General features: G+C 46.9%; 1 protein-coding gene across 1 annotated transcript in view; it reads left to right on the plus strand.

The window, feature by feature from the left end:
- Positions 1-22,257, plus strand: part of CASTOR2 (cytosolic arginine sensor for mTORC1 subunit 2) — an 86,322-nt gene that overhangs the window by 58,827 nt on the left and 5,238 nt on the right. Inside the window, exons 3-6 of the mRNA XM_031591911.2 lie at positions 19,695-19,888; positions 20,265-20,397; positions 21,281-21,404; positions 21,790-21,900. Of these exons, the coding sequence (XP_031447771.1) occupies positions 19,695-19,888; positions 20,265-20,397; positions 21,281-21,404; positions 21,790-21,900 (562 nt within the window). The remainder of the gene's footprint in view (positions 1-19,694; positions 19,889-20,264; positions 20,398-21,280; positions 21,405-21,789; positions 21,901-22,257) is intronic.

The following is a 22,257-nucleotide window of genomic DNA, read 5'->3' on the forward strand; positions in this document are numbered from 1 at the left end:
CTGGTAATATTTTTTATTAGCAGAAAAAGAAAATCCTAAAGTATGAATCACAGTATAGCCAGATTCATTGTAGTATGTACAGGTATATATGTCGGTCAGAAGTGCAGCATTTTTTAGATCCAAACCTGACTCCACCAACCTCATTTTGGTTTAAGAGGTGATTGACAGCAGCCAACTTCCTCCCGAGAGTCATAAAAAATAGGTTGTTTTCCCTTTTCTACCATAATCCTTCTCCTAGCTCTTTACATACCATGTAGGCAAAAAGGAGTAGACATCTCCAGTTTTCTTGGCGTGGATTTTGTTCATTTGCTCATGCTGGGATCTCCATCACTGTATTCTACCGAAATGTTTTCCTCTTTATTTTACCAGACTTACTGCTCCCTTTTTCAGTTCTACTTCCATATCTATTGCATTTCTGAAGCTGGAACAAACCCTATCTCCACAGTCACAGTCTGCATTTACTTTCAGTTAGTTTGGAGTACATGAAATTAGAGAATTCCATGACACGAGAGGTGATGTTTTGACTGTATGGCTCCCCTTGAAGGGTCCCCAGCAACCTGATTTCCTCCTTGCATGTTGCTGAGCAGATTGTAAGCACTAAATGAATGGCATTCTCCAGAGTCATGCTGGAGTAGCTGTGTATGTAAGGTATTCATTTTACACTTGTTTTTCTCTTCTGCTTCTCTGGGCTTGGGAAGGGTATATATTTACTGAATCCCTTTGTGCTGAACTTGTGTAATGAAGAGTTGGCAATTTCTATTATGGCTGTATGTATGTATATGAGCATAGCTATATTTGTGTATTTACACATGTATATTTCTTCAGGGATGAAGAAGGGGATTAAGTGAAAGCATTTTAAGCTGTTCTTCTCCAGCAATCTCTCCTTAAACTGCAGCTTAAACCTGCAAAGTGTATTGGAATTTCAAACTTTGATCGATGTACTGAGAGCATCTGCCAGGATTTAGCAATCCAAGATCAAGCCTAAGTTTTTCCTGTGTTAGTGAATTGGATGGCTCACGTGAGACACCAGCGTTTGTAGCTGAGAACAGTCCAATGGAGCAGGGTATCCAGGGGCTTGGTGGTCCTGGCCTCAGATAGCAGGTATAAGCTGGGTGAATTGCAGGTGTTGTTTATTTATTTGTTTTTAAAGTTAGTCCCGAGCCTTGGGAGATGAGGGATGAGTATTTCTGTGGTTTATGGTATGGATCACCCCCTGGTGGATTTTTATTTTGGCATTTCAACCAGCAAAAAAGCAGCCTCTCAAACAAGCTCTCTGCTGTTTGCAGCAGGCAGCAGTGCCTGCTCTGGAGGATGTTTACCATGTTTCTTTATGCTCTAAACAGAGATCATTTTCCCCCCAGACAAATTCATTTTTAGAATTTGTGTAAACAAATTCTTGACCTAGATGAATATTCCAGCGTGCCACAATGTGCCTGGTTTAGCAGCTTGCATGTACCTTTACAAGGAAATGTATGTGTGTCCAAGGACCGAGGACAATCCATGCCAGCTTCTCAGATTGCCTCCCAGTTGGATGAAAGGAAACCACTAACTGAAACCAGTCTGCTGTCAGAAGTACAACCTGTGTCTCATAAACATGAAGTTCAGAGCAGCTGCAGAGCATGCTTCTCCAGCCCCAACAGAAAACACTGTTGAGAACCAGAGATTTGATAGCGGTGCTCTTTGTGCAGCGGTGGCTGCATCTTTAAGACATGTGCACCTGCTTAATTTTAGGCATATTCTGCCACTGGGGCTCAGGGGCTCATTCATGTGCTGAAGCTGAATTTGACTTAAGTATCCAAAACATCAGGACCCCTCACAGAATCGTTAAGGCTGGAAAAGACTGCTGAGATCATTTAGTCCAACCCTCAACCCATAACCACAGTGCCCACTAAGCCATGTACAGTCCATAGAAATGTACAGCTTTGGAGGGAGGGAGGGGAGCTGGAGCAGACTGGCTCTTCACAGTGAGAGTGAGGAAGCATCAGCAAGGGTTGTACTCATGTGAAAGCCTCATTCCCTCTGTCCAGCTTGGGTTATGTGACCAGGGGAGCTGACGGTCTGTTGGCACAATTGGATTTTGAGCAGGGCGCATTACTACTGCAGCACTGGTGCTGGAGTGCTTGCAGGGCTCTGACAGCTCAGGTTGTGCTTGTTGGCAGCCTCAGTCTTTCCCCAGCTGCTTTAAAAATTCAAATGTTTCTGGAGGGAAATCTAGTATGAAAAAAAAAAAAAGAAAAAGGATCCTCTTCTATCGAGATTCCTGTGGTTGAGTTTGGCATGTTTTTGATGAGTTATTCTAGGTGGGGATGCTGCTGTTGTCAGTTTTGATTGAGTTGAGCTGCTGACATGAGGTGCAGCTTCCTCATTTGAAAATGGAAAGATGATGCTTAAAAAGCACTCGGTGGAAAATTGGGAAAAGAAGAATGAGACATTGCTTTGCATCCGCTGCTCTTCCTGTTTTTGAATTTTTCTGATTTTTTTTTTTTTTTTTCCTAGTGGACTAAGTCTCCTTAGCCTCTCCTACAGCACAAATAATCATAGTAATGTGGTCCAGGAAGCAAAAAGCTGGAAGTCTTTTCGAAGCAGCCATTGCAGCTAGAACATTCCGGATGGCAAGGAAGCACGAGATACCTGATTTCCAAGATGAGCAGTCAGCAAGGAGGATTAATGTAAAGAATTTTCCGTGCAGAAAAGTTCTGGTTAAATGGGCAAAATGTTCATGATGCAGCTGTGGGTGACCCTGTTGGTTGCAGTGAACTTGGCCTAGACAGCCTTTAAGGGTCCCTTCTAACTCAAACAGTTCTGTGTTAATGAGCAAACCATCTCTGTTGCTGGATGGCATCAATACGTTTAATTTCTACAGGAGATAGCAATTCCATAACCGATTGTATTTTTTTCTCCCAGCTTCCTTCTTCAATTCTTTAACAGCCAGGCTCCCAAGAGGAACTCATGGATCAGAGAGTAAGATGGATTTGGCCTTTTTGCATTGAGGTGAAGCAGTGCAGGAGTTGCAGGAGTGAGGAGCACTTGATAAAGAGAAGGCCCTTGTACTCAGAAATGCCAGAGAGAAATTGCGTGGAAAATTCTTTCAACTAATGGTCTGAAAAATATTCTGCAAAGGCTATTTTCTACCCTTACTTCTAATTACATCTTAAACATTAATAGCCTGAGCGACTGGAGGATCACACACACTAATGTCACAGTTCACTTGGAGCAATTTGTTTTGTAAGATAATGAACTGTGTCAGCAAAAGTTGAAAACTTGTTCTAGGTGGAGCTGGTAGTACTGCTTCGTGTTAACTGTGCTCAGTGCTTCCCATGGAAAACCATCAGCCTTTGGCCTGATTTCTCTGCTGGATTTGGTCCGTGCAAGGGGATCTGAGTGTCTATGCATGGGGCTGTTGGGGAGGGCAAAGGAGGCAAAAGGAAGCAAAGCTGGGTCTGTGAACAAGCAGAATGGGAGGAGGCAGAGCAGTCCTGGAGGGGAAATGGAGTGGGAAGAAGGGAGAGAGGAGGAGCAGGCTGGTGGCATTGGGTTTGTGGATGAGCAGAGCCTGCCAGATCCTAGGCTGTCATGTCATTCCATGTCCATAAACTGTCCATCACCAGATAGGTGATGACCAGCAAGAAAAGGAATCATCCTTTTCACTGAGGACACATTCACAAGGAACTTTGTAAATGTGAATAAGTAAGTAGATAAGTGATGATGAATGCAGTAAGTTCAGCATATCTAGACATTGCTTTTACCTGCACAAAGGGCCTTCCCTGCTGTGGCTGCTCAGCGTTTAGGGTTTTCTTTCATCTTTGTGATCGGTTGGGATTCTTGGGAATGGAGAACCATCTGTGACCAGGTCTGCTTCAGAAGTCCAGAGTTGTTTACCCTGAGGAAGAGGTCATGTGAGTCCAGTGCAGACACAACAGCTTTGTTCCGCAGGGCGCTTTGCTTCTATGCCCTCTTTCATACCAAGCTATCCCATGGCATCCCACAACAACAGTGGGATGCAAAGAGCTGGAAAAGTTACCTTGTCTTTTGATTTGTGTTATGTTTTTAGGAGCTAAGATTGGTGACACTTCACACAGAGCAGGATAGCACTTTGGTAGCCATGTGCCCATCTCCAGCCATCGATGTGCCCAGCTCAGCCATGGAACCAAGTGTTCAGACTGCAGTGCTTGTAAGGCCCGTATCTGGGAGTCAAGCAGTTCTGTGTTTATACAAGGATGCCTGTTTTATTTCTTTGTGCTGAGCTTTCTGCTAAGTCCTATCATGGGACTTTAGCTTTTGATTCCTTGCAATGCACAGAAACTTCCACTTTGCACCTCTCCGAGTACGTCTGTAGAAATGAATTGAAGCTGCTCTAGTCTGTCCTTACCTCCTTCCTCTCCTAACATTGCTGCTCACTCCGTGCTCAGCACCCATCTGCAGGCCTCTTGCACCCTTTAAGTGCTTATTGCTCTCATGGAGTTCAGATGAGCACTGTTTACCCATTTCCTTTCATGCAGACCAATCTGAAAACCCCTTAACTGGCATTATTTTCCAGAGCCTCCTATTTTTCTCCCCCTTGTTAAACATTTGCTTTTCTGTTGATGATGATCTGCAGTAATGCAAACAATCTCTCACAGCATCTCAGGAGAGAGTAAACACTTTGTGGAGGGAGTTGTTTTTTTTTGTAAGTAATCTTTTTTTTTTTTCATAATTTGAATAGAAAGCAACATTTCACTAATCTTTTAAAACTTCAAAGCTTAATTCTAGTTTGTTGCTATGTTGTTCTTGTTGCTGTAGCATTCCAGGCTCTCCTGGCCCAGCCCAGGCAGGTTTTGGCACACCCGGCGTTCGGGGGATATCAGTGTGTCTGAGAGATGCTCCCAGTGGTTTGTATCAGTGCTGTGCCAGTTAAGAGGTTTTCAGATTGGGCTGCATGAAAGGAAATGGGTTAACAGCTCATTTGAGCTCCATGAGAGCAATAAGCACTTAAAGGGTGCAAGAGGCCTGCAGATGGGTGCTGAGCACGGAGTGAGCAGCAATGTTAGGAGAGGAAGGAGGTGAGGGCAGACTAGAGCAGCTTCGATTCATTATGCACTATTAAAGACCCTACAGAATATCACTGGTTGGTTTCAAAGAATGCATTACATTGAGATAATTCCACTGGGAATGGTGTGGAAGTAAAAGGTATTGCCACAGACTGGCTGCGTTATGCCTGAAGATCATAGAATCATTGAGGTTGGGGGGACCAATAAGATCATGCAGTCCAACCATCAGCCCATGACTGTTACTGCAGTAGGCCATGTCACTCAGTGCCACATTCACCACCCCCCTGGGCATTCTTGCTTTTCTGTTGTGCTTATTGCAGATGCATGCACTCTCGTCACCAAACAGGGACAGAGTAGCATTTCACGTGACATAAATATAGGAAGAGGTGGCCCATGCTCTGCACTTTTGGACTTATGAACAAGGTAAGCATTAGGAGATGGCATAATATCCTGATCTTAGTGGGGGAGAGCTGAGATACAGAGAGATGCTCTGCAAGGGAGTCTATAGGGTCAGGTCCCAGCACCTAGGACTGGTGTTCTGGGCCCTAAATGACCCTGTCTTTGGGAGAGCTGGTTTAAAAATACATGTCAGTGGAGAAGAGCTCACAGACCACTGTGGCTGGATGCCCACAGCTGATCACTTGTTATTTCACAGGGAGGTCTTTCAGAGTGTCTGCTAGGTTAATGGTTCCTGTTTTGCAGATCTGAAGCTTTTTATTGTATTCTTAAAGGTACAACATCTCACTGATAAGAGATAAATATATTTTAATTCTGACTTAAATACAGTGAGACAGTTCCTCCACCTGGCAGCAGCACGTGTGCAGGGACTTGTGCTTGGGTGTGCAGCTGGGTAGTTGGCATTCCTTGCCCTCCTGTTGTATGCACTTTCCCTAAAAGTAAGAAACCAAGGAGCTCTGAAACACAGTTGGTATAATCATCTGTGCCTCAAGGTTCTGAGGGGTAACTGCTGCACTGCTGCCCTAAAATCATAGGATCAGCGAGGTTGGAAGTGACCTCTGAGATCACCCAGTCCAACCATCCTTCTAGCACCAGTATTTCCCCACTATGCCACGTCCCTCAGTACAACATCTGAATGTTTCTTGAACACCTCCAGGGTTAGTGACTCCACCACCCCCCTGGGCAGCCCATTCCAGTGCCTGACCACTCCTTCAGAGGAGAAATTTTTCCTAATATCCAACCTGAGATCCTCCAGGGGCGGTGACATCCAGGGCTCTGTGCTGCTCCGTGGCACTGAGGGGCACAACTCAGCATGGTGGGGATGGACTGACAGTTGAACTTGGTGATCTAAGTGGACATTTACATCCTTAATGATTCTATGATTTTCCCTCATTTGCATGAACAAGCTGCTGATCTGTATGTATGGTACAGCCATGTGGCAGCACTCAGTAACCAGGGATCTTGCTGCTGGGCCATCTTTGCCTGCAGCACTTTGATCTTGAGAAGGGCACTCAATAGCAGAAACAGCACTGCACCCAGAGCTGTATCAAATGCCTTCATCCCAAGCACCTGTGGTGGAGGATCAGCAGGGCTGGGTGGCTTTGAAATGAGTTAGGAGCATTTCTCCTGAGAGCCATGAATGCTTGTTTCTTTTAAGCTTGTTTTTGCTGTTTCCCAGTGCTGCAAGTGATCGGTTATTGTGCAGTCCCTTAATGGCTTTTACAGAGGTGAAGAAAACCATGACAGATGCAAACAAACTTACAGCTTTTGCTTGTTTTGATGCTTGTTTCTCTAATATTTTCAGTCCTGAATGACAAATGGCTGTGTTCTTTGTATTTAGCATGGACTACTTGTAAAGCACTGCAGAGCACAACTCCTATGCATTCATATCTGCAGAGCCCCAGCATCTTCCAGAGGCAGCTCTTCCAGCAAATTACCTTTTTCTCAACTTGATTATTCAGAGTCCTCATACCTAGGTGTCAAAAGCCTGCCAACCAGAGCAAGGCAGCATCCCTCATGTAATAATGTATCTTGATGCGTTGGGTAAGTTTTCGTCAGCTATTCCATCTTCTCCAAACTGTAATATTTTAGCCCAAACCGAGTGCTGGCATGCCAGCTAATTCATTTTCCTCCCTTCTGCTCCCTCTTTGTCCTGTTCTCCTGTTGGTTTTTTGCTCCTGTTTACACGAGCAGCCCTGCCAGGTTTTCCTTTTGCGTGGGGCTGTGATTGCTGCCTTCAAATCTGCACTCAGCACAGGGGTCTGCTCTGTGCCACGGCAGCTTTTAAAGCCAAAAGAACTTCTCTCCGGAGAGATTTAGCATTCTGCAAGCAGCTGCATTTGTATTTTTTCTCCCCTCTCATCTCTCTCAGGGTTTTTGTTCCTGTGTGACACCCAGCGATGTGCTCAGCACAGTGCCTTCCCAGCGAGGCAGCGCTGCTTTGGGTTATTTATAAAGCTTGTATCAGTGGTGTTGCTGGGTCTGGGGAGTTGGAATAGTGAGACAGCAGAGGGGAGCAGTTTGCTAGCAAGGGACTGTGTCAGATGATGTCTTTGCTCTTTCTGGAATCGCCTCATTTGTTTCAAAGAAGACCAGCCTGCAAAAGGCAGCGTTACTGAGCGCCGTGTTTGTTAGAGAGGCTCTGTGCTGGGATGACAAAAACAAAGCAAGCCCTCTCCTAAGCCCTCAGGGCAGCGTGATGTGGGAGCTCGTGTTGTGCCACTGATCTGATTTTTATTTTTGCACTCAGAAGCTGAATGCCCGCCTCGGCTTCGCTTAGGTCCAGAGATAGGAAATAAAGGCAAAGAAATATTCCTTGCTTTTAGAAAGTTTCTCTTTCTTTTTCTTTCTTTCACGTAGCACCTAGTTGGGAAGCAGAAGTCTCTGCTTTGCCAGTACGGCTGTTCAGAAGAAAAGATGTAAAAAAAAAAAAAAAAAAAAACCCACAGCATCTCTATGCCAGGATTTTAAAGGAGCACCAAGCAGTGCTGATCTCATTGGAAGATAAAGAAAATCTCCTTCAGCTTCTCAGCATCTTTCGTGTGGTGCTCTCCCCCTTTATTTTTGTCTTCTGAGCTATCATCGGTAAGAGATAAAGTAAAAAAAAAAAAAATAATCCTTCAGTATTGAGAAATTCAGTGTCTGCACAGAATCACAGCCTGTCCCTTTAAACTACAGATAAGCCTTAGTGGAATTTCTATTCTGGGAATAGTTAATTCTGTTTGAGGTTGGGCAAGAGTGAAGCGCACACAGGCTCGGTAACAATATTGTTACTCCGTTTGATTTTTCTCTGAAGGATTTGCCTCCCTCATTTGATGGAAAGTGCAATTATTGACCAGTTTCCCACTAAGGGGAAGATGAAAAAAAAAAAAAAAAGAAAAGGGAGAGAGAAAAACAAACAAACAAAAAGCCCAAACGAGAGTATTTGTAGCTGTAGTGCTGTTATATAATAGCCATTATGTAATGCCTGTTGGTGCCAACTAAAAATACACTGGAAGATAACTTCCAATTCATTGAAGCATTTAACAAGCATCATCCCAGGGTTTCTTGTGCCGGATTCAGACCTCCTGCAGATGTTAAGTAGAGCTCACAGTTCCCCTCGACCTCACAGCAACCTGTTCTGCCTCTTCTCCCTCTTTCTTCAGTCTTGTTTTTCCCTTCCATCCAGTGTTTTAGCAGTGCTTAATGCCTTATCCATCACCTTTTTGGTTTGCCCATCCAACTGACCGTGCAGCCCCTTTCTAATGCTCTGTTCAGCTGAGCTTTAGATGGGTGACCTGATCTGGTGGTCGGCAACCCATGGCGTGGTGTTGGAACTGGGTGGTCTTTGAGGTCCCTGCCAACCCCAGCACACTATGATTATGTGATCTCTGTGGGGACACTGCATTTTCAGAAGGAGGTGAGAGGACAGTGGAGCAGAGAATAGATGCTTCAATTGCTCATCCAGCAGCCATCAGACATGCAACAGCTTCATGGGTTGTGTTACAGGGAGCTCTTTTCCTGCATTTGAGCTGCAGCTAAAGGTGCACTGTCTTTCCCATCCAGGCCTCCATTGAGCTACCAGTGCCGAGATGCCCAGCCTAGGCTACAATTACAGAAATTGAGCAAAATCTCCAAGGAGTTCCTACCCAGCAGAACGGCGCTGTGCCACTGGGATACAGATCCCAGTGCTGCAGGGTGGCAGTGCCTTAGCATTGGTTTGGCATCACATGCTGGGCCACAGGAGGTGATGTGGGCAGCAACATGAGCTGTACTGCTGGTGGGGACCTTGCAGGGTTTGTTGTGTTGACAGGAGAAGTTCAAGTAATCCTGGTTGAAAAAGGTGTGAGCGAAAGCACTCCACATATTCAGGATTTCAGTCTTCACAGAGATTTATAGCACTGTAAGTAACACTGCAGATCTCAGAATGTTTTGAGTGCTCTAGTTAAAGCTGTAGTACTGGGAGAGGGCAGGGATGTGGTTAGTGGGCATGGTGGGAATGGGTTGGTCGTTGGACTTGGTGATCCTACTGGTGTTTTCAAACCTTAATGATCCTGTACCCAAGCCAGTAGCACCAGAACATCACCTTTGATAACAAGGAATAAATCTGTATTCAGGTCTTTTGCTGTAGTAGATCATCCTGTTAAGGAACTATGGTACCTCCGTAGTCAGTGGGACCAGTGGTTCCTTTGCAGGAGCTGAAGGTGCTCTGCTAAGCACCTGCAGGTCCCATCCAACTGGCTGAGCACCCCAATGTTGCTGGCTCAGTCTCCATGAAAGCCAGTAAAGGTTTTTGTTTTTCAAAAGAGCAAAGGTTTGAGTCTATCTATTTTCAAGACTTACAGAGCCTCTGATGTGCAAGACATGGGATGTGGTTTAGTGGACAGTATTGGTGGTAGGTGAGTGGTTGGACTAGATGATCTTAGAAGTCTTTTACAACCTTAATGGTTCTGTGATTGTAAGAATTAACCAAGATTGGATTGAAACAAGGGTTATATACGTTGTGTGGCACGTTTTGCTCTTGAAGGTGCAGCAGAAGTTATTAGAACCTATCATAATTAGTGTTGCTGTTGCTTTCATACAGCAATATAATGAAGTATGTGTGGAGATAACTCCTGGTTAAACTTAATTTCCTCTGTAGGAACAGAAACATTGACAAACTAATGAAGGGAACCAACAGTGCTTTGCACTTGGCTTGGCCCTGTGTCAGTCTCAGTGAGTGCAATTACGTTTGTCCAGTTTTAAGGAGGGGAAAATCCTAGTCAGTGCAGCTAGAATTTTACCAACCATAAATCACCCAAGGGGTGGAACACCTCTGCTATGAAGACAGGCTGAAAGAGCTGGGGCTTTTCTGCCTGGAAAAGAGAAGGCTGCAGGGAGACATGATAGCAGCCTGTCAGTATCTACTGGTGAGCTACGGGAAAGAAGGGGACAGACTCTTTAGTAGGGTCTGTTGTGATAGGACAAGGAGAAATGGTTTCAATAAAAAGGGGAGATTTAGATTGGATATAAGGAAGAATTTTCTTACAATAAGGGCAGTGAGGCAGTGGCACAGGTTGCCAGAGAGGCGATGGTGCCCCATCCCTGGGGATGTTCAAAGTCAGGCTGGATGGGGCTCTGAGCTCTGATGGAGCTGTAGGTGTCCCTGTTCATTGCAGAGGAGTTGGACTAGATGACCTTTAAGGGTTTCTTCCAACTCAAACGATTCTGTGGCTCTATGAACTACTTTTTTCTGCTTGTTTTTAACTAAAGCTGCCTGCCTTCAGCCATGTGGGTGTTCTTGTGTCCCAGGTGGAAGAAGTCTTTCTGCAGGTAGATCCCCATGTGGGAAAGGTAGGAGGGTTAAGGCAGTGGATGGAGATGTGAAAATCCCATTGCCATGCGATGGAATAGCCCAACCTGGCCTGTTTCTGGCAGCTGCTAATGGGAGTGATGTGAATGCTTACTCAAAACCACAATCAATTAGATGAGTGATAATTATTTAGCACTACGGGATAAAGATTTAGGACTCTGTGCCTCAGGCCAGCATGATTTGCTTTCTGTGGGATAAGATATTGTCTGCAGTGTGTAGCTTACTGCTTTATTGGTATAAACAGGGATATAGAGCCATGCAAAGCAGGTTTTGCTGTGTGTTAGCAGAGGCCACTCCGTTTCCCTGTGCCTCTGTGAGTTAAATGCCAGGAGTGGAAAGGTGAAACATGAAAGATGTGGAAGAAAGAGCCAGTGGGGCCGAGCCTGGTTCCAGCAATTACTGACTTTGTCTCCCATCCCTCACTGGCAAATGGAAATCGACCCCTGTGGTGACCTGTGAATCTTTAAGCATTTGAATGAGTTCTACAAATTAGGCTTTTAGGATTAGTCATCGTAGATTTGCAGCGTCATTGGTGCGTTGCCAAGGACCCCAGTTTTGTCACCATGACTACTGCTGCGAGTTACAAGAAAGAAAGTTTGTTAAACAAAAAATTCCTGTGCCAGAACACCAATATATGGTCCCTGCATGGCTGGGGGCACCTGGTTGATGTTTCCAGCAGAGGAGTTCTGAGCTTGGGGTCTGGAGAGGGGAAGATGCCATTTTCTGCCCAAGAAAAAATCATTCTATGGATTCCTTGTGCCTGTTAAATTAAGGCTGTGGTTTTAGAAGCTGTGGGAATGCTGAGCCCACAAAGTGCTCTCATCCTGTGGGGACAGTCCCCTCTTAGGAAAGGCTGTACCAACCCGTGGGATGCACAGCTGTGGGGAGTATGGAGCATCTGTGTTAATGATGTCCCCTGGTGCTGTGTTGTGAGACCAGTGGGCACAAACAGTCACGTTTGGGGGATTTTTTTTCTAAAGCTGAGCATTGAAAAACAGGATGCTGTGGTATGTCTCCAGTGGAGAAAGTATAACCCAACTATTCCCTGCTTTCACCTCTTTGGATACGTGCCTTGTGTAGGGGAACATGTCTAGCAAAGAACGTGGACACAGGCCAGACATCAGATGTGGGAATAGGACGCTTAGAAATAGGGCTGCCAGACACTCTGAAGTGCTTTTGCATCATTTGAAAAGCCAGCCATTTAGATTTATTTTTTTCTTTTTCCCGTTGAATGTCTTCTTGCAGGACTTTGAATGTTCATGCCTCTCTCTCGACAGAGCTGTCTCCTCTTCTTCACTGAGCAACACAAGGAGCTCAGGACCAAAGTTTCTCCTGGCCCAGCCTGCTGTCCTCATTGGCACACGTCTTGGTCTCTGTTATTCATAGAATCATCAAATCATGAAGGTTGGAAAAGACCTCTAAGATCATATAGTCCTACCCCAACCTGCCCCCACCGTACCTCTAACCACATCCCTCAGTGCCACGTCCCCATGGCTCCTGAACACCTCCAGGGATGGTGATCCCACCACCTCCCTGGGCAGCTGTGCCACTGCAGCACTGTTCTTTCAGAGAAGAAATTGTTCCTATTATCCAACCTGAGTTGGATATTGAATCCTTGAACACAACAATGCTAGAAACCATCTTGATGTTCACCAGAACCTGGTGGTAGTGTCTGCGTTACAAAACATCCTTTGTAGACCTGGATGGAGAAGGAAGTCCAGAGGATGGTTTTCAGCTCTACTGAGCTCTGCAGGGACTTTGTCCTGCCTTTGGAGGCACTGGTAGGCATATTTATGTGCATGCACACAAACTCTTTATGTGTTTACGTGCTACCAGGCCACCACAGCCCCACTGCTTCCTCAGCTCGGAGGTTTCCCACTTAAACCATTCTGGTTTCCCTCGGATGTTTTGGTTTTACCTCTAATTTCCCACAAATGGGCAGTCAGGGAGTTCTCCTGCTGCTCTCCTGAAGGTTTCCTTCCCTTGAACTAAACTGCTTTTGCAGAGGATTTTCACTTATGTAGTAAAGTGCTTGTTAGAGGTCTGTGTGGGTGACTAAATGCTATTTGCTTTCCAGTGTCAGTCCTGTTCCATATTTGTAGTTGTCTTGAATGTTCTGGAGAAACAGAGGAAAATGATGTTTTAGCTTCAGACCCATTTCAGCATAAGTGAATTCTGCGTCTGTTTCTTCTAAAGCTGGCTGCACTGATCTCATGGTTAAGGGAGTGGAAATAAAGAAGTAAAATCCTGAGCTATCCTAATCCTATTTGGGTGAACTGCCTGCCTCCAAAGCACGCGGCCCTGGAAAGCATCTCTCTGTTAATTATTCCTCGTGCTGCTGTTTTGGTGGCACTTAGTGCTGGATTACCCCAAAGCCTGGCTGCTTCAGGAACACTGTAAGAAAGTGAGATTTGCACACGTGTGACGACGAGCCTCTGTACTTTGCTGCTTTCAGCCAAACTGGCCACAGTCAAGTGCTGCAAATGAGTGGAAAACAACAAAACATCTCAGGAAAACCATGCATGCTGCTGTTTGCTTTTCCTTGCTGTGGGTTGAAGCAGGTTGGCTGTGCTTCTGCCTCATGTTGCAGGGACAGGCAAAGCACAGCTGCCTGCGGGTGCTCAGTGGTGCTGTGCCCTATCTGGAAGGCTCCTTATCAGGGCTGGCTTTGTTTACTGGCATAATTCCCTCGGTGCCTTATCAGATTAGCATGACTTCGAAGTGTTAAGAGCATCAGTGCCTGAAAGAGTTTTGCACTCCGCTTGCCTATGGTCTGGAGAGATGGAAATGCGTTTGTGATAATAGAAAGCCATTTAGACAGAGGTGGTTTTCCATTCTTCCTGGATTAATAATAGAAGCATGGAGACCTGTTAGCAAGGAGCAGGGCTTCTCAAGTAGCTGCTTTAATCCTTAGTACCTGTCTTTGGTACCTGTCATTTTTGGGGCTTGCATTGAGGAGTGCTGGAGGGACCCTGCATCCCACAGCAAGGGCTGTGTCCCTATGGATCCCTGCAGGCTGGGAGCTGTTCTGAGAGCACTTCATTGCTTCTGGGTGAGTTCGGAGGTAGGATTTGTTTAAAGAAGGACCACAGGCAAGATTACGCTGGAGCATTCCTCCCTCTTCCTCTGACAGCAGTAGCAGAGCACACTATGTGCACCTGGGACAGTGCATATGAAACAGAGAGGTTGTCCTGTTCCTAATAGCAGCAAGAGAAATTAGACTGGGATCTCTGGAACATCCCAAACACGGAACAGTTTTGGTGTTGGTTAAACAGGAACAGTGTTGGCAGCCCCTCTGTTGCCTTGCAGAAGCATAAGCTGGCTGACCTTGCTCAACTGGAGCCCAGCACTGAGTGCTGCATCAAGAAAGCTCTGCTCTCACCCCCTCCCAAAACCCCCACCCTCGGTTTACAGAATAATTTCAAGGTGCTAATTGGCCTGCAATGCAGCTGATCCATTGATCTGGAATGCAAACAGTCTCAAAGTAATTTTCTATCTGAGCCAGTCTGGGGCTTACACGAGTGCTGGTGTTTGTTTCCTTGTTTTTAATTTCCAGCAAAGTAAAAGCTTTTGTGTTGCTCTCTACAAGATGCCTGCGCCTCTATTGGCAGCGCCACGTGGGTATCAGGGGAAAATGGCTCTCACAGCGTCCACTTCTTGGGTAGCTGAATTATGAGGGTGGGCATGGAAAGGTGAAATCCTCCTCCAGCAGCGATGTGCTGTGCCTGCAGGATCTGCTGGTTTGATCCACGCAGGGTTTGGGGTGTGTGGTGATGTCATGCACGCAGCTCCCAGTGCTCTGGATGCAGGAGGCTGTGCAGAAATAAACTCATCCGCAGCTGTTTCTCTCCCCAGCTTGCAGGCACAGGTTTGGTTTATCTGTAGGGTTTGCTCTTGTACCTTTCCAATAAAAGTGGTGGTGGCTTTGCTGGGAAGGGAGCAGGGCTGGGGCTGCAGTTATGGGCCAGGGGGTAAAGGGAAGCATGGGATCAGACCGGGGGGAGCTGCATCTTGTACACTCCAATGTCTTCCCAGCAGAACCTTGTGTCCCATTCTGCAGGTGGTCTCATCTCCAGGTGCTGTGTGTATGTAAGGATTGTCACAGACCCATAGAGCAGCTCAGATTGGAAGGAATGTCAGTGGTTGGTGGGACACGTGGAGACTCCAGGCAGAATTCCTGGCTCTGCCTGCAGCACTGCAAAGTGCAGAGCTCAGCTCTCCATCACATCGACGTGGAGATGTTAATTCTCTGCTGGAGCGTGAGGAAGCTGAGACTGGGAGGAATATTTGCAGGTTTGAGAGCAGATAGATCTTGCTTCACGTGGCTGAAGATCCCTCTGGCAAGGGGGACTTGCATTGCAAAACACATTCTTTCCCCCCTGGGCAATCCTGGCCTTTCATTAGTGCGAGGTGATCCAGCTGCACTCCAGATGCAGACTGAAGGAGCATTCATTGTGGTTGTAGGCTGGAGCCTAATGGGGGGGGGGGAGGAATCAACTGATTGGGTTGCTGCAGCTGTTACTGTTTTTCGTGCTTCAGGCTTCAGGGTGAAAGGAGAGGCCTGGAGAACCCTCACCTCCAATGCCATGGCACTGTAGTCACAGGTGGCTTTGGGAAACTGAATGGGAGGAAAATACCTGGAGACAAATATGGGGAGCTCCTGCCTGGGTGAGCAGCTGGCCAGGATGCATCTCCAGCACGGTTGCTCCTTCTTGGTTGTGGTGTTATTTTGCTCTTCCCCAGGGATGAACTTTCCAAGTTCTTTTCTAGGAAGAAACGTTGTTTTCTGTACCCACTTTATAGATAGGAAACTGAGGCACAGAAATGCCGAGGTTAAATACATCAAATGTCAAGCTGTCATTTTTTCGCTGCAGTGTTGGAGTTTGTGAACCTAACAATGTTCTTCTGACAGTTTTGTGAGTGGGATAATACTTAAATGGGAAAACGAGTTGGCAGGTTTCACAGCTTCCCTATTGAGGGGGCACAGGATATAAACCTCCGTTTTGCGCCTCTGTTTTGTGCATTCAGGGTGTTCTCCAGAATAAAAGCTTCCCAAAAAGTTTTCTGAGCAGGGACCTCCAATTCAAACCCATACAGCATCTCAGGTGTCAGGAAAGCAGACTGGTGGTGCTGGAAGCCCATCCTGGCTCTGTGTGACCCTGCTGGTTCTCTGTCCATTGCACGCCCTTCTCAGCAGCACCCCCAGCCCTCCTTGCTGATGCAGAAGTCAGGGAGATGCTTGGGCTTTGGATCAGCCTTTGCCACCCGACGTAATCCCCCGCTTTGTGATAAGATGGGATTTGAAAACACGCACAGCAATGAGCACCTTCTGCAGGGCAGTGGGGAGGAAACCTTTTAATAAAGGTAAAAAAATCAAATTAAAAAGATGTGGCCATAAACTCTGCTGCCACGCAGAGAGACGGGCGACAGCTCCCCCCATTTGTCATGAATTTTGCAGCTGGCAGCACTTTTATTTTTAATGCCTGACCGTTGGAGCCCTACAATTGCAGGAGCTTTTTCCTCTATCTTTTTAATATAAGCAAGACTCCAGCTGTCATTTTTTGCGGAGGGAGGCTATAAAAGGTGAAGTGTAAGGGATGTAAAGCCAAAAGGCTGCTAAAAAAAAAAAAAAAAGGCGGTTATTTTTAATTGCATTATCTTTAAACATTCAGAGTTAGCCCTGTGATGATGAACTGATGAGCAATTGGTTCATTCAGAGCACCAGAACAAATCAATGAGCAGCACATCACCCGGAGCGCTCTGCTGGAACGCGAAAACTTCTGTGCTGACTGAAGGTAAGTGCTTAGGAGATGATCCAGCATATCACACCAGAGAAACAAGCCAGCTTAGCATCTTCGTTTCCCTCCAAGCACAATAAATCCTTCCCATATCCGCCGTTTCATTTGAGAGCTAATGGATGTCTTCAAGTGCGTATCTGATCGCCGTCAGGTTGGAATGAACTCTGCAGAGAATGGTGGGATGGTTTTCCAGTATGGAACCTTTCCATTCCCAGCCACTGGTTTGGCCCCTTAATTTTAGCCTCTTTTTTTTTTTTTTGAGATCTGAACGTATTTGTGTTATCCTAAAGGGATTTTTGAGTGCCTCATGGGACCTGAATGTGGTGTATGTCCTGGCGTGTTGGTGACTGCAGCTCAGCTCTGCTTGGGTGTTGGCCAGAATTTATTGTCCTGGTGAAAATGCCGTTGGTTATTTCAGCTCAAGAGCCGCTTATGGCTGATCTGATGCTCACCAACACACATCCTGGAGTGATGATTCTATGATATTGCAGTTCAACCACAGCAGCTAATTGGGATGAAGAGTTCTGGGCCAGTCCTCTTGCTTTTCACTCCGTGGGTGGTGATGCACTGGAACAGGTCACCCAAGGAGGCTGTGGATGCCCCATCCCTGCAGGCATTCAAGACCAGGCTGGATGTGGCTCTGGGCAGCCTGGTCTGCTGGTTGGCGACCCTGCACACAGCAGGGGGTTGGAACTGGATGAGCATTGTGGTCCTTTTCAACCCAGGCCATTCTATGATTCTATGATACAATTCTTTTTAGTCACTCCAGGTGTGAAAAACGAATCTAACTTGTGCACTAAGCCTTATTGTTGGGCTGTGCTGCACCTTGGACAAATCTTTGCTTTACTCTATATCTGTTACCTTCCTCTGCCTTAACGAGTCCACGTTAACATTGCATCTGGTGTTTTCAGCTTTCCTTGCTGCTTTTACAAGCTTCCTGCACACAGCACCTTCCCACGTGGCTTATTTGATGCTATTTAGATGAATTTGTTGAGCTTCTAGACTGGGTTTGTTCCATCAGAATTCGGGCTGTACTTTTCCATCTGGCTGCCTGCTGGAAAGTGATGTTTTCAGTCACTTTTGCAAGGTTAATTGAATTATGAGGAGCAGATTATTTAAGCAGACGGAGTGGCCTTGTCACACTTGGTAGGGCCTGTTAGACCTGCAGTAACACAACCAGAAATGCCCAGGAGCTGCAGGTGCCCCCGAGGAAGAGGTCAGTGAGGTTTGCCAGCATGGATTGCCTCCATCCACTGCAAAATGCCACGTCTGCCATCACATCCCTGCCCTGAAATAGCTGATGGGATGCACTGAACTGCAGCCAGGTCACCCGTGTAAGGCAGCAATGCCATCCGCTCCGCTTGCAGGGAGGGAGACGAGCTGTGATGTCCTCTGCAGCATCACCACAGCCCAGGGTGTGCTGGGATGGCACTGCCGTGGCTCTGGGGACAGTTCTGGGGGGAGGAGCAGTCTTTTGACCTTTCTGTGATTTAGGTGCCTGTCTGCCTTAATGGCTTTGGGATGCAGGAGGTGGAGGTGTAAATACCAATGACGTGCTGCCAAGGAGCAAATAGGCATCCGATGAAGAAACGCATCCTTTTTTTTCCCCCTTCTTATTTATCTCTCAGGCAGGGAGCAGAGGTGGCAATAAAGGGAGAAAGACGTCAGCCGCCTGGTAGATCAGCAGCTGCTCTGAGCTCCTCCACGCCGAGGAGTGAGCTGGATTTCTGGGGTGCTTGGCTGATGCAAAGGGCAAACCGATCACCAAATGGCATTTGGCTGCAATGATTTCCCACGAGCAACTCACAGCGGGCTCTCCGAGGTGACGTGCTGGTGATTAATGCACAAACTTACCCCTCTCCCTGGTGCATAGTTTTCGTTCTGTGCAAGCTCTGATTATTCAGTAAAAAAAAAAAAAAAAAAAAAGTAACATTGGCCTATGAAGCTGAACATCAAAATGCAAAAGCAGAACCCTCAGCGTCCCCACTGTTTGCGGTGTATTTGCTCAGGGTTATTTTCATGCCACACACAATTGAGGTTATTGAGGAGAGCAAAACGAACAGTGTTTGTTATTCAGTTCATTTTGGGTTTTCAGTGCCGTCGTCGTCTCGTAGCAGCAGTGCCTGGGGATTGGGGGGTGAGGGAATGAATTTATTACACAGAGTGTGGAGCTGGACAGAAACAGCTCCCAGAGGCCTCCCTGAAGGAGAAGGAAAGGATACAGGCTGGGGGATGCTGTGGGGTAGGGAACGTGGATATGGAGACGTGGAACAGCTGGTGCAAGAGCAGCAATCCTTGGGTTTGTGTTTCCATACTGCTGGCTGTGTCGAACCTCAAAGCAAAGTGTGTAGGTTTCTGCTGGGAGCTCCGCTGTGTCTGTGCTGGCTGAGTTTGCAGCTGAGGTCAGGTTCCTGAAGCCAAGGAGGTTTAACGGGGATTATGCATTTGTGAGGCTGGATCTGGCTCTGAGCTCTTTCCTTCTGTAATTTGCCAAACCAAAATCCAAAATCCAGACAATCTTAGAGAAGGTTATGCCATCATTCCAGACTACGTGCCTGGTTTTACAGGCTGTTAATACACAAAGGTTATTTTAAAATGGTGAAAGATCTGTATGAGGTGGTTTAAGTACAGATTTTGAACTACTTGCTACCATTGGACTAGAAGCAGATGTACTGGCACTGGTGTTATTCTTAAAAAGGTTTCCTTTATCTCAGTGTGTGATCACCTTGTAGTCTCATTCGACTTGGAAGGGACCTCAGAGGTCATCTGGTCCAACTCCCCTGCAATGAATAGGGATTCTGCTGTGGGCTCTCCTGCTCTGGGGCTGCAGGCAGCAGGAACCTGCTGTGCATCTCCAGGTCTCAGGCTGCTGCCCAGGCCCCTCTGTCAGCCTCCATGTCAAATGGATTTAGAGAAGGAAAGTAAAACTAGATGAGAAAAGCCAAGCGAGGCAGCGTGGGATGCCGGGCAGGCTGCCTGGCCTCATCTCTTGCTTTGCATTGACCACGTGTGGACCAGGTGATGGAGCTGGCTCTCTGTTACTCTCTAACAAACCTCTGTGCTCCCCTTCTGTCTCTGCAGAGCTCCCTTCCTCGGAGCACCTGAGCGTGGCCGATGCCACATGGCTTGCCCTCAACGTGGTGTCCGGCGGAGGCGGCTTCTCTGGCTCCCAGCCCATCGGCGTGACCAAAATTGCCAAGTCAGTCATAGCACCACTAGCTGACCAAAACATCTCAGTGTTCATGCTCTCCACCTATCAGACAGACTTCATCTTGGTAAGAGACATCAGAGGACCGGGCAGAGTCACCTGCCAGCACATGGCACTTAATGACACTTCAGTGACACTTGGGAGATCGTGTTGCTTGAGGAGCAGCAGGATCACCAAGGTTTGCTTTCCCCAGAGCTCTGACATCTCTGGAGCTTCTCTGTGGAGCAAGGCACTTGTTGGTATGGGTTATGTGGCAGATACACATATTTGTACCCTGCTTATGCAGTCATAGCACCGAAAGTGCTTCTCTAGACGCACACCTTGTGCACCTGCTGCTTCACGTGGGAATAATGCGTCCACTTCCCTGTGTTCTTAACCTCCACTGCAGCATTTTCATCCTTCTGCTGCATGCCATCACCAGCTCACCCTGTCATCCCCCCCAGGTACGTGAGCGAGACCTGCCCTTCGTCATGCACACGCTGGCTGCAGAGTTCACCATCCTCAGAGTAGTGAACGGGGAGACGGTGGCCGCCGATGACCTTGGGATAACAAATGGATTTGTCAAACCAAAATTGGGTAAGGAGAAGCCTGGATTCAACCCCTTGGGATGCTGGTCTTTGTGCTGCATGGGGGAAGAGGAGTTTGTTTAACACGTGACCAAGTATGTCCCCATTCACCAGGGACTGCGGTAGGTGTTTAACTTTCTGAGCAATGCTGATGAGCTCTGTGGAATTTGAGCCTTTTAATGCTGGTTTAATACCTCTAGAGCAGACATGCCTTTTTGTAGGATGGAAGGTTAAAATGTAACTTATTTCAGCTGCAAAAAGAAAACACAGTCTGTGGCCCATACTTCCATATTCTAACACTGCAAAAGAAAACAGCTTCTACAGAGGCTTGGTTAAGCATTGCAGTGATTGATGCACAGAGAGTGGTGGTGTTCACCTTTCACACTTCAGTACCAGTCAGGATCAAGGCCACAGTGAGCCTGCAGCCATACAAAACCTTAGGATGTTTCCAGTCTGCAGGAACAAGCATCAAGCAAAGGGCATAGTCAGGAAAAGCAACTGCTTAAGTACATCTGTTCCTCCACACCCAGGTGCAGTTGTGTGCCCACAGCCAAACAAAGCAGGGATCCTCTGTGAAGTGCCACTCATCCTCATCGCTCAGTAGCTGTAGGTCTCTTCTTTAAGAAAATGAGCCTTATAGAAAAAAACAGGGCTGTAAAATAAAATAGGCTTTGAAAAAGGAAGGATAAGAAGGCATACTGCCAGCAGCCAGAGGAATGCCCCTAAATGGTGGGAGCCTGACTTTATTTCAGCCTGATAGCCCGCAGGGTTTCAGTAAGGAGAAACTTCCTGCTTTTACCTTGCCAGCACTGTTGGTTTTCTCTGTGGCTGCCGTGTGGCTGTCACATCTGGTGGGACGTGGCTTCATGGCTGTGTGTGTGTGTCTCTTGCAGTTCAGAGGCCTGTCATTCACCCCCTTTCCAGTCCGAGTAATATGTTCTGCGTCACCAGCCTGGACCCAGATACCCTTCCCACTGTTGCTACACTCCTCATGGATGTCATGTTTTACTCCAATGGGTAGGTCATGGCAGGGATTCAGGCTCGGGGGGGGGTATAAATTCACACCACCATACCAGCCTCGCACTGCTGTGGTGCCTTGTAATTAGAGATGGAGAGGATGGAGGATCAAGAGGGCTGTCCCAAGAGGTGGGAGCCAAGAGACCTCTGCTGGCTTTGCAAAGCTGAGCCTTTTCAGGCTTAAGCTGAAAGCAAGCAGTGTGATCTGTGTGCTGCAAATCCATACGTGACCCAAAGACGCACGGCCAGCGTGCTGCTGTGATGTGATAGTGCTCAGTGACACTGCCCTAAATCAGTGTCTGAGCACCTCTGATGTCAGCGGTTGTATCTTCTTTAAATGCCCTCTTCTGGACACAGTTAATGCTGTTCTCTTCTGTTTCCTCAGAGTAAAGGACTCGGTGGTGGGCAATGAAGACTCGGGACACATTCGCTTTTTCTCCTTTTCTCTCATCGAGGGTTACATCTCCTTGGTCATGGATGTCCAGACACAGCAGAGGTGAGCTTTGGTCTTAGGGTCTCCCAGACTCTGGAAAACAACCTAGGTTGTTCTCAGAAGAGTAGGAAGCAGCTTAAGCTCCCACGTGTTAATTCTGGGGAGCTTCACTGTGTGCCTGTTACGTGCCTGTACGCCTCGTTACCTTACTGAGCATGTCCAGCATGTTGGTCCAGGCCCAGAATGAAATAACAGCATCACATGGGATCTGAGAGCTGTCTCACTGTTGAACACTGGAGCAAAATGATTTTGACATTTTCATTCCATTTTTCACAACTTTTAAAAGCAAAAACCCTCAAAAATCTGGTTGAAGCTTTACTGCCAAAAAAACAGAGTGGGGACTTCAGTGACATTGTCCTC

Source organism: Phasianus colchicus, chromosome 21 (assembly GCF_987193195.1).
Source record: "Phasianus colchicus chromosome 21, bPhaCol1.hap1.1, whole genome shotgun sequence".
NCBI classification, from domain to species: domain Eukaryota; kingdom Metazoa; phylum Chordata; class Aves; order Galliformes; family Phasianidae; genus Phasianus; species Phasianus colchicus.